General features: G+C 48.1%; 1 protein-coding gene across 8 annotated transcripts in view; it reads right to left on the reverse strand.

Annotated features, from left to right (window-relative positions):
* Window positions 1–15,045, reverse strand: part of Pfkfb2 (6-phosphofructo-2-kinase/fructose-2,6-biphosphatase 2) — a 27,072-nt gene extending 12,027 nt beyond the window's left edge. For 2 of the 8 annotated variants that reach the window (XM_015989097.3, XM_015989096.3), the window contains exons 1-10: window positions 13,738–14,191; window positions 12,939–13,067; window positions 6,671–6,796; window positions 6,088–6,184; window positions 5,636–5,702; window positions 5,430–5,504; window positions 5,051–5,107; window positions 4,002–4,126; window positions 763–970; window positions 234–380 (exon numbers count right to left, since the gene is read on the reverse strand). In XM_015989097.3, coding sequence (XP_015844583.2) covers window positions 234–380; window positions 763–970; window positions 4,002–4,126; window positions 5,051–5,107; window positions 5,430–5,504; window positions 5,636–5,702; window positions 6,088–6,184; window positions 6,671–6,796; window positions 12,939–13,047 — 1,011 coding nt within the window. In that variant the 5' untranslated portion in view covers window positions 13,048–13,067; window positions 13,738–14,191. Of the gene's footprint in view, window positions 1–233; window positions 381–762; window positions 971–4,001; window positions 4,127–5,050; window positions 5,108–5,429; window positions 5,505–5,635; window positions 5,703–6,087; window positions 6,185–6,670; window positions 6,797–12,938; window positions 13,068–13,737; window positions 14,192–14,434 lie in introns of those variants that run through there. The other 6 variants (XM_076547330.1, XM_076547327.1, XR_001576550.3 and 3 more) reach the window with 6 other exon arrangements.
* Window positions 15,046–15,389: the final 344 nt, after the last annotated feature.

Here is a 15,389-nt window from a genome sequence, read left to right on the forward strand (position 1 = left end):
AAATGAGTCCTTGTTGGCTCCACTTGATACAAGCACCAGTGGTTCGGTGAAGACTGGTGTCTTGCCTTGGGCTCAGGTATGAGAAGAGCCCTGATGAGGAGTAGTTAACCTCTTTCTCGCCTAACCTCTGAAATGGCCAGATTCAGATCCCGCAGTTTCTAGGTGATGATTCTGGTTTTCTAAGTTACCCAGGTTATGACTTCTGAGAGTGTCAATCAGGAATGCCGACTCACAGCATCAATCTCATTCAGTATCTTCCACTGCTCATAGGTCACCCCAAGGCACTCAGCAGTCTGAATAGTCCTCTTCAACTGGCTCGTCCACACTTTGAGGTCCTGGATCTCCTGATCCTCCAGAAACTTCTTCAAAGCCTGAGCAAACTGGGATTTGGAAAAAAAAGCTAAACAAAGAAAACCCACCATACCATACACACACAATACACACAGAGACTACTAGCCATGGTCAAACCATAAACCCAAGGGGAAATGAAAGTCGGTTGGAGGACTCTGTGTCACATCATAAATAGTGCCCAATAATTTCCTGATGGCTGAATGATCACAGCAGAAAGGGTCTCAAGTGACCCACACTTTAATCCAGAGTTAGGAACAGTAAGCAGAGAACATCCTTAGCCCTTGCCTGGCTGTGTGACACCACAGCCTAAGCCCAAATGGGATTTAAGCAGGAGGGGATAAAACAGATGACCTCCAGCATGCCCTTCCAACTCTAAGCGTAGGAAATCCAGCCTGCTGGCTAACTACTCACCTGCTTTCCTCGAGGTGAAAGACCAGAGTCACCCCCAATCTTCCCCAGAAGATTGAAGTCGCTCTCCCCATGCCGGCAAAGGTAGATTGTGCGAGGCTGGACATGGATGTTCATAAGGTAGTAGACAATTTTACTCTGGATGTAGTCCTGGACTCTGTTGACCAGAAATCTCTGGCCTACATTTATCACCTTGATGAAAGACAGATCCCTGGGATAGGGCAGAAAGAAGGAATTCCCCGGTGAGAAAATATGAGAGGAGGAGTGAGGTGGGCGGGGAGCAAGGCTGTCTGTCGGCCCGGCCGACAACCCCAGCACTTAGGAGCCAAGGCGGGAGGGGTTCGAGTTCGACCCTGACTCAAGACAAACGAACCAACAAAACGGGTGGGGAGAATGATTTGTACAGTGCCTGGGCCCCATCAAATAGCTCTTCCTTCTCTCCCCCTCACTGCCAGATTTACAGAACAACCAAATGCCAAGAGATAGGTTACATCTTCAAATGAAGGCGGCACACATTTGACTGAACTTCCAAGTATGGACAACCTCCTCGGTGTCCATCCTGCGCCATGCCGTATGTGCAAGTGTGGGGAACACAATTCACACGTCCCAGAGCTAGGACTTCAAGTGACTTGAAGATCTTGCTAAATTCAGAATTCGGTGAGATACGTGTGGGCCCCACAGGATGTGGTCAAAATCTAGACAGGGCATGGCAACTCCGGCGGGGGTGGTGGGGACGAGGAAGGAAAAAACCAGAGCGCCTGCGACACCCTGCACCATCTAGCCAAGCTCTCTCAAAGACACTGCCCCTAACTATTTGCTTTGTAGCCATAGGATTTTTCTTAAAATTAGAGTAATAAGAGATTATTCAAAACAATGATTGGGAGAAAATGATACAATAAGGTAAGTCACCCATTGACCTACCACCAGAGATAAAAATCTATAAACATACATGCTTATCAACATAAATATCTCTGTAGAATGCTTTTCTACACAGGAATTAGAGAGACTGGAGGTATCTTCTCATGCCATACCTAGGGCAGTGCCTTTTTTCAGCCACTTCTTATGGAAATGCTTCTAAATACTTGTATTCTGGGAAATCCATTTGGAGAAAATGAAAGCTCAAGGCATTAATGAGATAACTCCAGTGACTTAATCCTGGGCTGCGCACAGTACTGTGAGGGCTGGTTCTGATACTCAGCACGACTGGATTAAGAACTGCCCGGGGCACTAGAGACACACCTCTGGGTATGTCTGTGAGGGTGTTTCCACAGAAGACTAAATAAGGGCGGGACCCTCCCCCTGACTACAGACAGCAGCATCTCATGGTCTAGAGGGTCCTGGGCCGAATAAAAAGAGAGAATGGAGAGAGGCATGGGGGCTCACACTTGCAATCTCAGCACTAGGGCCGCCCTGAGGTCAAGGCTGTCCCAGAGCACACAGGGAGATCCTGACTCAAAAACTGGGCGGAGAGGGGAGAGAAGGCCAGGGGAGCACAACTGTTCTGCTTCCTGAGCCTCTGAGATGTGAGCAAGCAGCAGCCTTCCACCCCCATGGGAGGGGGCAGGGGGGTGGGGGGGCAGCGGCGGGGAGTCCTGCTCCCAGGCTGTCCCCACCACCACGGTGCTGCTGGACCTGCTGAACACTGAGCCCAAACAAACAGCCCTCCCGAGTTCCTTATGCCAAGTGTTCCGTCACAGTGATGAGAAATGAGTGGATATAACGCTGTTTCTTGGAAATATAATCCTAGCACTACAGAGGGCGGGAAGCACAAGGTTCAGGAGTTCAAGGTCATCCTGTCACAGAGTAAGCTAAAGGCCGGCATGGACTCCTTGAGACTGTCTCAAAAACTCAAAACAAAACACACTATTTCATAAGGCAATGTTCCCACAGGTTTCCATACATACATACACTGCCTTTCTGCAACATGGACTTAACATGTCACAATACCCCACACCAGGCCAATCGGTCTGTATTCTATGCCTCACTGCCAGGAGACATTACCACAGTCAGAATGGCTAACATCGATCAGACATATCTCCTTCTGTCAGGCAGCATCCCCGAGTTCATGTGATATATATGTAACAAGCATATATACTAAAATACAGATTATACATGGTAAACTTCAACACTGATGACATACCTCTAAGAGATACCCTACAGCATTCTAGTCCAGATTTGCGGAATCTGGAACAGTGCTTTGTAACTAGAGACGGTTTGGGTCCCTAGGAGACATTTGGTAATAGCTAAAAACATTTCCACTGTCACAGCTTGGAGGTGTTTCTGGTACCTAGTGGACAGAGGTCAAGGAGACTGCTACACATACTAGAGTACACAGAGAAAGAATTCCACAGTTCAAAATGTCACTAAGGCTTAGATGGAAAACCTTGTTCTAGAGCAGTGGTTCTCAACCTTCCTAACGCTGAGACCCTTTAATACAGTTCTTTATGTTGTGACCCCAAACATAAAATTCTCGTTGCTACTTCATAACTGTAATTTTGCTAGTTATGAATCATAATATAAAATCTGACATGCAGGATATCTGATATGCAACCCCTAAAAAAGGGTCATTCTAACCCCAAAGGGGTTCCCAACCCACAGGTTGAGAACCACTGCTCTAGAGATTAGAAAAGAAAAACTCATGATAGGAAAATATGGTTAAGTATGGTTAGGTAAAACACACAACCCACATAAATATCTGTCCTGGATAGTTTAATGTCAACTTAACATAAGCTAAAGTCATCTGAGAGCAGGGAACCCCAATTAAGAAAATGCCTCCATGAGATGAGGCTGTAGGGCAGTTTCTTAATTAGTGATTGATGGGGAAGGGTCCAGCATGTAGTTGGTACCATCCCTGGGGTGGTGGTCCTGGGTTCTATAAGAAGGCAGGCTGAGCAAGCCATGAGGAGCAAGCCTGTAAGCAGTACCCCTCCATGGTTTCTGCATCAGTCAGCTCCTGCCTCCAGGTTCCTGTCAAGCTTGAGTCCTGTCCTGACTTCTCTCAGTGATAGACTACAGTGTGGAAGTACAAGCCAAATAAGCCCTTTCCTTCCCAGTTTGCATTTGGTCATGGTGTTTCATCACAGCAATGGTAACCTAACTAAGACAATATCACAACAAGAACCCCGTTCTGTGAAATGGCGTAAACAGCGTAGGTTTAGATTACCAGGAAGAATCCGAGACCAACAGGGAGAAAGACACTTTTCCTCCTGCCTCAACCCTCAGACCATGGTGTTGAACCTTACTTATCATAGTTGTCTGGGTCAAGGGGCTGGTAAGTGACTTTGTAGCACTCAATTCTCTTCAGGAAGTCCTCCATCACATTCTCCCTATTCCTTTCAGGATAGTCAGGGCTCGACACTTTTACCTCCTGAAATCACAGGAACATAAGGGCCCGGTCAGAACTCTGTTCTTCACAGCCCTCCTACAAACAGCCACTGCTAAAAACAGAAGAAGTCCATAAAAACAGCTTTCACTGGAGCGCTGGCATTCCCCGTCCACTGAACACTCCCATCCTGTCCTGTGACCCTGGCAACCAAGAAAGGGAAGACAACTGGGGAGTCATGTGCCTGCCTTCTGGCCCAGGGACAGAGGGAGTCACGCAGCTAACGCTGCTTCTGAGCCCTGAGCCCTGTACGTATTTGCCTGCAATCACAGAATGGGCTCCAATTTCCCCCCACTGCTTCTCAGCACCGGGGATGTGGCCCAGTGTTTGACTTAGGGATCACTGCCTCTTCCTCAAATAAGGTCACTCCAGCTCCTATGATGGGAAGGCACCTCTGGGAGAGGATACAAAGATGCCCATGGGCACAGGACAGAACAACCGACCCAGTGACAACTGGCTGGTGCTGTGCCCCGCAGGGCACTGGAGTGCAGTCGTCAATGCTGATCGCAACCTTACATGATACTGAATCAACAACCTTCCTAGGAGGTGGCTGAACAGGAAAAAGAAGTCTAATCTGGCACACCATTTAGGTCTCCCGCATCGGGTAATGTCAGAACACAAAGCCAGGGCTCCCAGCCTAAGCTGTTCCCCATTCAGCACCTCATTTCTACTGTATTCTCCACAAACCCAGGTTCTTTTCCCAAGAGAAGATTTCAAAGGTGCAAATGCTCCCAGAAAAAGAAGATCTCTCCCTGTGCTTCCTTCTTTCATTACCCAGAGTTCTCTCTCTCTCTCTCTCTCTCTCTCTCTCTCTCTCTCTCTCTCTCTCTCTCTCTCTGGAGAGCAACAGAGACAGAGAGACTGAGACAGACTGACTGGCTGACTAATGGTTACAGGGATGACACTCACCAGAATATTGGCAGCAATGACATCAGGATCATCACAGACAGATTCCACAAAGAACACCTGGCCATGGAGCGAAGGCGTGATAATCCCGTCAAAAACGCCAGATTGTTAACTGAAAGTACATCCTCACCCACCCCGCCCAACCACCACATCGTCAGGACTTCCTTATGAAGTGTCCCCCAGCCTGCCTTACAGGCTAAATAAAGGCCAGAGAAAGGATCTAAACAAAAACAATCGAGGATAGGCCTATGCCCCAAGTGGTCACAATCAGATATCCTAATCCTGTGTTCATCAGAGTCAAAGCCATCTACATTCCCGTCTCTCCATCCTAGCTCCCCACCTCCACACCTCCCTTCTCTTCCAACATAGAGTCAGAGCCCACCTTGAAGGCATTCTGCTCAGCAAAATTCAAAATCATGTCCCTCCTCTCCCGAGTGGTATTGGTAGCATCGAACACCTAGGCAGAGAGCATACAAAGCAAATGACCAGGAAGGGAAAAGTGAAACACCGCCCAAGGCCGACTCCAGGTGGAGCTGAGTAACCAGGATGCCAGAAGAGTGGGGATGAAGGGAAGCAGACACCGCTTACCGCAATCTGCCCACTCTCTTCAGTAAAATAGGCCTTTACATCTTCCAGTGCTACCAGAGCACACTGTCTGCCAGGAGAAGAAAGGAACTCAGTGGAAAGCTCTAAGAGCAAGCAAGGCCGGAGACACACACAGTTGTACTGCCCACTCAATTTCTTTCTGGTCATGCTCCCCCTAACTAAGTCTTTCAACTTTCCCAGGAAGTTTGCACACCATCCTACAATTTCCTCCATGTCCAGTTTATAGGCCGTATACCTCTTTAGACATCACGCAAAAGCATCTTCTACAGTCCTGTCTGCTACCCACCCACCCAAGCTGATCTTTCAATGTAATCATATGCATTAAAATGCCCCCAAGGTATTTCCTGAGAAAAACTAGGCCCTAACACATTCAGTCTCACAACTGGCCAGAAACAGCTGACTTAGGTCAGGCCTTGAAAAAGAAAAAGACTCACTTGCGGATCTTCATAGCCTCCTCATTGTCATGTCGAAAGAAGTCGTAAGACTTATAGGACTTGACCGCTTCGCGCCGATATACCCCGAGGTTAAACACTGCAGCAAAAACAATATGATGGCCCCACTAAAGGAGACTTCTTGGCCTAACAGAGTGGCCAATGGGATGGAAAAAGCTCCATGTATGTAGGAAACAATACCAAACTAAGACAAGCTGGGTTCAAGTCCTGCCGGGTGAAGAACGTGAGCAAGCTGAAACTGAGCATCTTATCTCCTTAGCTACTGTCTCACCAGGGTATCATCAAGGTTCAGAACATGACACATGTGCCATGAGTTCTGAGACAGCACATTCTCATTTAATTCTGACTACTTCTACCAGAGGCATTCTATCAAAAGCAGGACGATCTGCCTAGGCCTGGAGGAGACATGTCTGGGGACAGGAAACAAACCCAGGGAACGAGGAAGCAATCTTTATTTTCATCAGAAGTATTAGAGGACCTCGACGTTAGGAAGATTAAGTCTCTCAGAGGCCTGTGGGGGCCCCGAACTAATCAACTCCCTTCCCGAGGAAAGGCCTGCACCTACCTTTGGTGGGTACCCCAATCCAGTTGAGGTAGCGTGTTAGTTTCTTGGACACGTAAGTCTTCCCCCGGGCTGGCAAACCAATCATAACGATGAGAGTTGGGGAGTTGGTCATGTAGGAAGCCCATGCTGAAAGAAGAGGAGACAGGTAGGGCTAAGTGACGACACGTCTCGTGAGGCTTATGTCCCGATGAGGAACTCCGTAGTCATCATCTCATTTAGTCCTCACAAGCCTCCTGGGCAAAGGTCCAGCAAGGGTGAGAAGGCAAACCGAGGCTACAGAGTTAAAGGGTCATGCAGACTTCCATAAAGAACCCACACCCAGGCATTTTTTCCCAAGTCTTCATTCAGAGAGGTTCCCAAGAGGGAAAGAAATAGTAAAGATTCGAAAGAGCAAGAATGATTAAAAACATTGTAGCTATGATTCCATTCACCCCCAAACCAGACTGACTTTAAAATAGGTCCCACAGAGTGTCTCCCTTGAGAATCCCACCCATCCCTCCAGAGCCACGGGCAAAACTTTGATGGTCTCTGCAAAAAAGATCCCTGCCTCAAGCCACCACACTCAGGTCATGAACTCCTCCCCCACATAATTTCTAAACCACAGTCCCATTTGGGAGCCAAAGCCTGCAGGAGAAAGGTTTGAATAGACTCCATAAAGGTTCAGGATCAAGCACAAGGACATGGCGGCCTGCCTGCCTCAACAGCTCATACAAAGGCAGGACGACCAGTAAGCAGGGCAGTTGGTGGTGCTGACCTTTCCATAGTAACTAACTTCTCTCAGGAGTGGTCCAAGTACAGGTTTCACTGGGCTGGTGGGCTTAGACAGTCTGTGACTCGTTACAGCACAAGATTAGTCAAGTGTAGATGTGCCCCTGGAATCCAGACCGGTGCGCCCCAGTTGTTCTCCCTAACAAGAGGCCTTTTTCAGTTTACTCACAGAACTGGCTCCTCCATGTGCATGCTGCCACCAAGCAGAGGTGGAGGAAAGACCTGCATCTGTGCCTGATCAACCCTTCTTGGAGCCAAGACCCCAGCTGACGTCACCAGGGAGAGTTCAGGCTGCAGGCCTTCTCCATGGCAAAAGACAAGAAAAGGAAGAAACCTGCCTTGACCGTCTACTTCTAGCACCTTTTTCCAAAGGGACTCTGTAACATGTGTCACCTGATGGTGTCAATGCCACTCTGAGGCTAAGCATCTTTGAAGCTGCAGTGAGGTTGTTCCCACTGTGCCAGAAACTAAGGCACCAGGGAATTTCCCCACACATGGTCACTGACGGTCTGCATCCTCAAGACCTGATATCATCATAATGTCATGTGCATTGCTGTTGTGACACCTCCCCGTCTGCAGGGTCATGGGAAGAAATATCCTAAAAGGGAGATGTGGCCCACCATGATTTGGGAGGACAAAGGCACCCACCTCATAGTTCAGAACCTGCTGGGCTGCTTCCTGCCTTGAAGACGCCCATTGCAATCTCCTTAGAGTCTCCACTTTGTTTAGCTTTGCTAAATAAACTTCTGTTTAAGCATTCTATTAACTGTCTCTATGAATTCTTTCCTTCAAAAAGAACTAGGAGACCACCCACTGAGAATCCAAGCCCTGCTGCGTGGGGGAAATTGCTGACTCTGGACAGGAGCTCCACCAAGATAGGTCATGGGGCAGCAAAAGCAGTTTCCATCTCCATCCACACAAGGAGCTAAGAAGTAAGTAAACAACACCTGGGAGCCTCTGTGGGCATTAGTCCCTGAGCACTGACCCCGGGAGGCAACAGGCCCGCCTGGCAACAGGTCCGTGCAGTAAACCCCCCCCCCAACCCTCCACCCCCAAGTCTTCATGGTCTCCAGCTTATCACATCCTCCTCTGGACATGTGATGATTTGGTTCATTAGCTGCACTTACAGGCCTCTCTGTCCACATCTTCTAGCCCATTAGGCACTTCCGCCAATGACGCTGTTACCCTCCCTGAAGTTTAGAACGAAAGCATGCTTAGGAGCTACTCTGAGAGAAGCCTGGGAGTAGCTGCTCTGTGTTCACCATGCTGGACAGAGAAAGCTAGAAAGCTAACAACAAAAGATAACAACAAAAGGGTTGGGCCCACGGGCACGCCATATCCCTACTCTTCAGTACCACTCTTCCAGCCTCGGCCTACAGCACATGCATACACACACACACACACACACACACACACACACACACACACACACACACACACACACACCTACTATAACCAGGGCTTTCTGGGGAAAGCAAAAACCAAAACCCAAATACTACTTCCTATCTCAAACTGCTAGGCTGGTGAAACTGGGAACTTTGTTGTTCAAGGAAAAGCACCACCTGAGTGTGAATAGAAGGTACTTCACACTGATTGACCTAGAGATATGTAACACCACCTCTTGACATACAATGGAAAACTGTTCCAATCCTGAAATCCTTTTGTCTTTTTTATGCAGAGTTTAAATTTGCTTTATCCAGCTTCAATTCATTTCTCTTTGTAAGCATGCTTAGTAAAAATGAGAACTTGAGAGTTTCTTTCACATAAATGGAAAAACTAAATCCCAGAGAATGTATGAGCTTGGCCCACAGGACCACAGAAGAGAGTCAAGGTCAGGCTTCTTGACCACATTACTGATCTCATGACTGCCTATTCAGGCTTATCTGCTGGTTCTTGGCCATCACATTAGCACATAACGAAAGGTCCCATTGAAAACATGATTGTGTTCTCCAAGCTTATCTGGGAGGATGTCTAGGAGAGTAATGGTTCCTGGTCTCCTCCCGGCCAAGGACTTTTTCCATTATCCACATTCAACAGGCCCAGTATTTTGAATATGCAACCGATAACACATTATCATTACTGTTACCTTAATGTTATTCATTAAAAATTATAAAATCTGATTATCTACTGCTGTTTGACTGATGAGCATGAAATAATCAAGTTGGAAGAACTGCACCCAAACACTAAGAAAACTGAGGTTTCTGGTAGGCAGTGCAGCCTTGGCCAGTAATAGGCAACTTCCAGCAGATACATCTCCAGGCCCAGAAACTGCACAGAACACATTACAACATGGCGGAGGGCTCCCACTGGGTCTGTCATGCTCCTCTTATGTCTGTAGGAAATGCTGTTGACATGAGCATGCAGACGTATAAAGGTGCTCACCGAAGCGTTCTTTTTGATGGTGAAAAGTTTCAAACAATTATCAGGGAGATTCACACAATGGAGAATGAATGAGGTCAACATGGATGTACCAATATGTAAAAAAATAAACAAGAATCCAAAGTATAATAAATACTTAGAAAGGAAATGGCAACAGAACAGACTATGTATATCATGAGTCTACCTATGTCTGGTAATGGGATACACCAGAACTAAACATCCAAAAGAAGTGACGTTAGCAGAGAGAAGAGAGACTAGAAGAGATTTTACTTTCCATGTTTTCTTTTTTAATTATCTGAGTTTCCTAAACATGCATTACTTTTGTGTTTAGGGGAAAATATACTTGTCTTCTCCAGATCTACTCAAAATATTTTAAAAATAAATAAAAGAAACCAAAATATGAGAAAGAGAAAAAGTCTTAATAAGGAAAGCGTATAGGTCCCTCATTTCCTGCTCTCAGAGACCCCTGAAACCACCCACCTGGGTACCTTAAAAAGACCCCAACCAGCATGCCTACAACCCCATCCCAGGAACAACCCAAGTCCCAGGAAGGCTCCCGAGGTCTTGGCTCCTTGCAGTCATTCTTTGGCTTGAAGTGAAGCCCAGTCACTTCCCAGACTCAAAGTTAGCTTGCAGGTGTGAGGAGCAGTGAGAAGACAGCAGCTGAGCTATAAATAAAGCAACACGAGGCAGGCGGCGAGTCTCTAAACAAGGGACCGTCTCCACATGATGCGGAAGGGGTGAGTCTGGGTCTACCAACTTAGGAATGCTATCTACACTTAGTGAGGTTTTTAAAAAGGACACAGTAACAGAGACCAGAACAAGCCGTCTAAATAGTCAAACAGCCAAGTCTCTGTGCACAGTACAGAAAAAAAAAAACAAAACAAAACTAATACTCTCCTAAGGATCTCACAATCTCAGTCCTTCCATGAGGTAAGAAAAGTTGGGTACATAAAGGACAACTCAGAGCCCTTCAGTTGGGTAGAAAAAGCAGTTTTAAAAGGGTAGAGATTAGAAAAGAAAAACTATGGCCAGGAGCAGGGGTGAGTCTAGAAATCATAAACAAGACCTAGGATTATGCTTCTTAATCAAAAGCCCTCGGGTAGAAGAGCTATGAAAGGGTTAGGAAGGCAGGCAGAAGAAGCAGCCAGTTGGAGAGCAAGGCAGAGCTCGGAGGGCTGAGAATGTGAACTAGCTGGTCCTGATGTCCACCCCCATCCCTCTCCACTGCCTTGTGGATCACATACCCCAGTAACAGGAGAACAGTCCATTTAAGAGGACCACACTGGATCAGAACATGTGAGTTATAATACTGTCAAACAATAGAAAACATTCTTCACGGAAAAAATAAAGGGCTCTTAAACTATGAGGGGTTGCCAGCATCTGAGTATCATACTACTTACATGTATTGTTTCAAGCGTAAATACAAAAAGTAGAGTTACTTGTGAAAAATTATACACAGCAGTTAGTTCCAACATTCGTCTGAGTGCTTGTCTGTATTTTCTTATTTAATTCTCACATCACTCCCGGGAGAACAACCTTAGTATCTCCACTACATAACAGAGTAAACTAGGTTAAGAGTGGCGGTGTACACCTGTAATCCTAGCACTCTGGATCTAAGGCAAGAAAATCACGGTTAACGCTGATCTGGGCCACACAGTGGGACACTGTCAGGGGAGAGAAAAGAGAAGGGGGTCATAGGGGACAGAGGGAAGGGAGGCTTGAGTCTTTAAAAAAAGGAGTAAACTGGGGGAGAGAGAGGTTAAGCAAATCGCTCAAGGGTGCACAGCTAGGAAACAGGAAAACCACTATTCAAACCCAGGTAGTCCCAATGAGGGGTCTACAACTAAGCATCTTGCCGCCTAGTTTACTCACGAGACAGTTTGCCCTCCGTACTGACTTCCTGCCCTAACCAGAGGTGTGCCAAGCTCAGTACTATACCTGCATCTATCCAGGACATGACATCATGGACGCCAGATAAGAGAGCATGAAATGAACAAGAGCATGACCCCGTGGCGGAGCCTCTGGGGTAGACTCTGAACACATCCAGTACCTGGTCTCAAGCTGACCACCCACCTCCTTCCACCCACATGCAGAAGCACTTCTGACTCAACTGGAAGGGTTCCAAAAAAGGTGTACTCCACAATGAAGACCAAGCATGCTAACACTCTTCTGAGGGCTCTAGAAACATCTGATGGCCAATGCCCCAGACTTTTAGGGAACTCTAGAACCTTGCCTAGGAATGTAAAGTCGGGGGAACATTCCCCTGCCACCACTGCTGTCCTCTCTGCGCTTATGTGAAGGAATCTACAAAATGCAAGGCTAGCCCTGTAAGAATGCAAGGACCCAAGACACCAAGATTCACGTGTCAGGGCTCGTTCCCCTCAGGCCTGGAGGTAAAGGACAAGTACTGGCTTCTACCTGCAACTCCTGGTTGCTTGCTTTTTTTGAGACGAGGTCTCGAGTAGCCCAGGCTTACTCTGAACTAAGTACATGTAGCTGAGCACAACTTTGAACTCCTGATGCTGCCTTTATCTCACCAGGGCTTGGATTACGGGTGTGGACCACCCTGCCTGGCTTCTGAGCGCAGTTTAGTGTCACCGATCTAGAACACAGTCCAAGAGATTAAGGGAAATGGAGAGTGACAGCCCCAGATTAATCCTGTACCTTGACACTCTGCCATCCTACGTATGTAAGAACTTGTTCTAGTTTCCAACATCAGGCAAGTGCTCCCATGGCCAATGAAAGCAGCAAGAAACTCTGAGCCACACAGCAGTCAAGCTCCAAAGACACATTTCAACAAGCCTACTTGTTTGGGACAGGAAATTGCCCACCGTGTAGACTTTGTTTTAAATCCCATGTCACGTCAGACACAGTGGCACACATGTGTACTCAAAGAGGCTACAAGAGGAGAATTGCCTGAGTCACAGGGTAGCCTGGGTCACACAGCAAGTCCCCAGCAAGCCAGGGCTCTGTAGTAAAACCACCCCGTCACAAAATAAATAAAATGTGCGTTGCCATGCCCAGGAATTACTGTTCACTCCCACAGAGCAAGGGAGTCTAGGATACAAACACATTTCCAGGACAAAGAGGGAGCAGCCTTCACTCTACCAGAACTCACAGCATTTCTTCCCTGCCTTCCGAAGGTTGGAGGCATGAGGTTTACAGCTGCTGCTGCTGCTGCTGCTGCTGCTTCTGTGTTCTGTGCAAGATGAACTATCCCCAGACATGGTAGTTCCTCAGAAGGCACCTGGGAAAAGAGGGAGAAGATACAAGGGCTGGATGGAAGATGTCCCTAAAAACAATACAGAGATTAGTGTGCTACAAGCAAGGAGCCCCTAGAAGATTCAGGGCCAGCCTCTCCCTCCCAATTCACAGCCACTTGCTCTAGGATAAGTCACAAACCTGATTCTTCACCTACAGAGCTGCACTCCAACTTTGCGCGTATTTGCTGGCCTTGTTCACATTCATCTATCTCAAATCCAGCACGCTTTCCAACAGTCTTTTAATGAAGCATATTTTCCTATCATGAGCACTTCATTTCGTTTTATAGAACTGACAAAGATAACCGACTAAAAAGTGCTTGTCCAAGCTTCTTGACCTCATGTTCTAGTTTTAAGAATATGGGAGGGACAGAGGTGGCAATCAGAAGTGAGGTGGAGGTGAGAATAAGTCAAGAGCGTTATCAAGAAAGCAATCTCAATGCAAAGGTAAAACTCAGTCTTGAAGAGAAAAGAGAAAGAAAAAAAGAGAGAGAGAATGGGAACGGTGGTGAGAAGGACAGGGGCAGAAACATGTCCTCTAGAAGAAGGAAGATGTAACGGGTCTGAGATCTCCCTAGCACGTTATGTTCTCCAGTGTTCTCCATTCTCAAGCCTCCCTCCCTACCCCCTGGGGCTCAGCGGAAGAGTATGGCTTACCTGCTAAATAAGCCTTGGGTCCTAATATCAATTAGGTAGGAGGGACCGAGTTTCACTTCTCAAACCCAGATAGATACCAAGGAGCTCAAGACAAAAGGTTCTATTAAAAAAAGAAAAGAAAAGAAGAAAAACCTTGCACTGCTCCTCGCCTAACAGTGCAAATGCACCAGCTGCAGCTCCGGCAGCGTCCCCGAAGGTCTGCACGCCCAGGAGTGCCAGGGGAGCTACACTTCCCGAAAGGGCGAAGCACCATCGCTCTGCACCTTCACCGCGCCCGCGCAGCACCCCATCCTCTCGTCCGGACTGCTCGACTCTCGCTCACCCTATTCGACCTGCCCTATTCGTCCTCCCGGCTGTGGACCGGGTGTCGCCACCGGAGCGCCGCGAACCAGACCTGGCAGATTGACTGAAGTCTGGGCTCCCCTGCTGGAACGGGGGTTGGGGGGTGGGTAGGGGGAGGATCACGTGGTCCGCTTGGCTCCGCCCACCAGCGCGTCAGCCCTCACCTGGAGGCAGGCTGAACCAATGAAGCCCCTGCAGGGCAGGAGGCGGGCTCCTGGGGAGGCGGACCTGCCTCCGGGAGGACCTGTGATCGCCTAGGGCAGCCGGCTCCCAGACCAGCCGACTCAGTGGAGCTTGGTGGCATCGTTGCTTGGGAACAAATCGAGCTGGAGGCGGGGTTAATAAGACGCCTTACCTTAGTTTTTCTTTTTCTCGCGAGACCTATTTGACTGACATCTTGAGTGGGAGTGCCTGGTGAAAACGCAGATTAACGCCTTCACTCCCGAATTACAGCTAGACTCGGTTGTCGTCCCCCCCACCAAAGTCTCCCCGGGGGTAGACATTTGCTTTTAAAGATGCCTCACTGGCTACCAGGGTGCAAGAGCTGACTACGACTTCTGGTCAGATCCTGGAACCTTAAGCCAACCATGCTCGGAACCGGGAGCTTCCCTGGACCCAGGTGACTTCTCCAGGTCTCTCCAAAACCGCGTCCCTTTATTTCCTCCTACTACCCCGACCCAGACTCTATTATCTGTGGTCATCTGGAAGCACCAGGGAGGAAAACTGCACCCGCTCCTGGTGTGGGGGTGGAGGGGAAAGGATTTGCTGTAATCGGTTCATCGGTAGAGGCTGTTTCAGTGGGTTTTACACGTTCCCAAACTACTTTTCAAAGTTGCCCCCAGCACACTGTTGGGGCTTGATTCGACGGACAGTCCCGTGGGGGCGAGGGAGGGGAGGGGAGGGAAGGTGGCTGCTTTAGCTAAAGTATGAAAAATGAAAGAAAAACAAAAAACAAAAACAAAAAAACGAGTGCTGCTTTTACTCATTGCTTCTTTACCGAGGAGTCAGGCAGGGTCATCTTCCAGACAGTCCGAGTATGCGTTTTACAACCTCAGCGTGCCATCGCATGCTATAAACTCGGTCATTAGCTGGCGTTTACTGCACACTTTTTTTTTTTTAAAGTTCAAGGCAGTCTCGGGCTCTCGGCACCCACAGCTGGAAACTGGCTAGCGTGTCTGGCCGGTGTGCCTCTTCTTCCCCGTCTCTCCTGCCACATCTCGGCCGCAGTGAGGACTTGGCTGCACCCCAGGCGGGAATGAAGTGTCTTCCTGCTTGGATACCAGGCATCGAACTGGAATCCGGATGACAGG

The sequence above is a fragment of the Peromyscus maniculatus genome, chromosome 11 (assembly GCF_049852395.1).
Source record: "Peromyscus maniculatus bairdii isolate BWxNUB_F1_BW_parent chromosome 11, HU_Pman_BW_mat_3.1, whole genome shotgun sequence".
Taxonomy (NCBI): domain Eukaryota; kingdom Metazoa; phylum Chordata; class Mammalia; order Rodentia; family Cricetidae; genus Peromyscus; species Peromyscus maniculatus.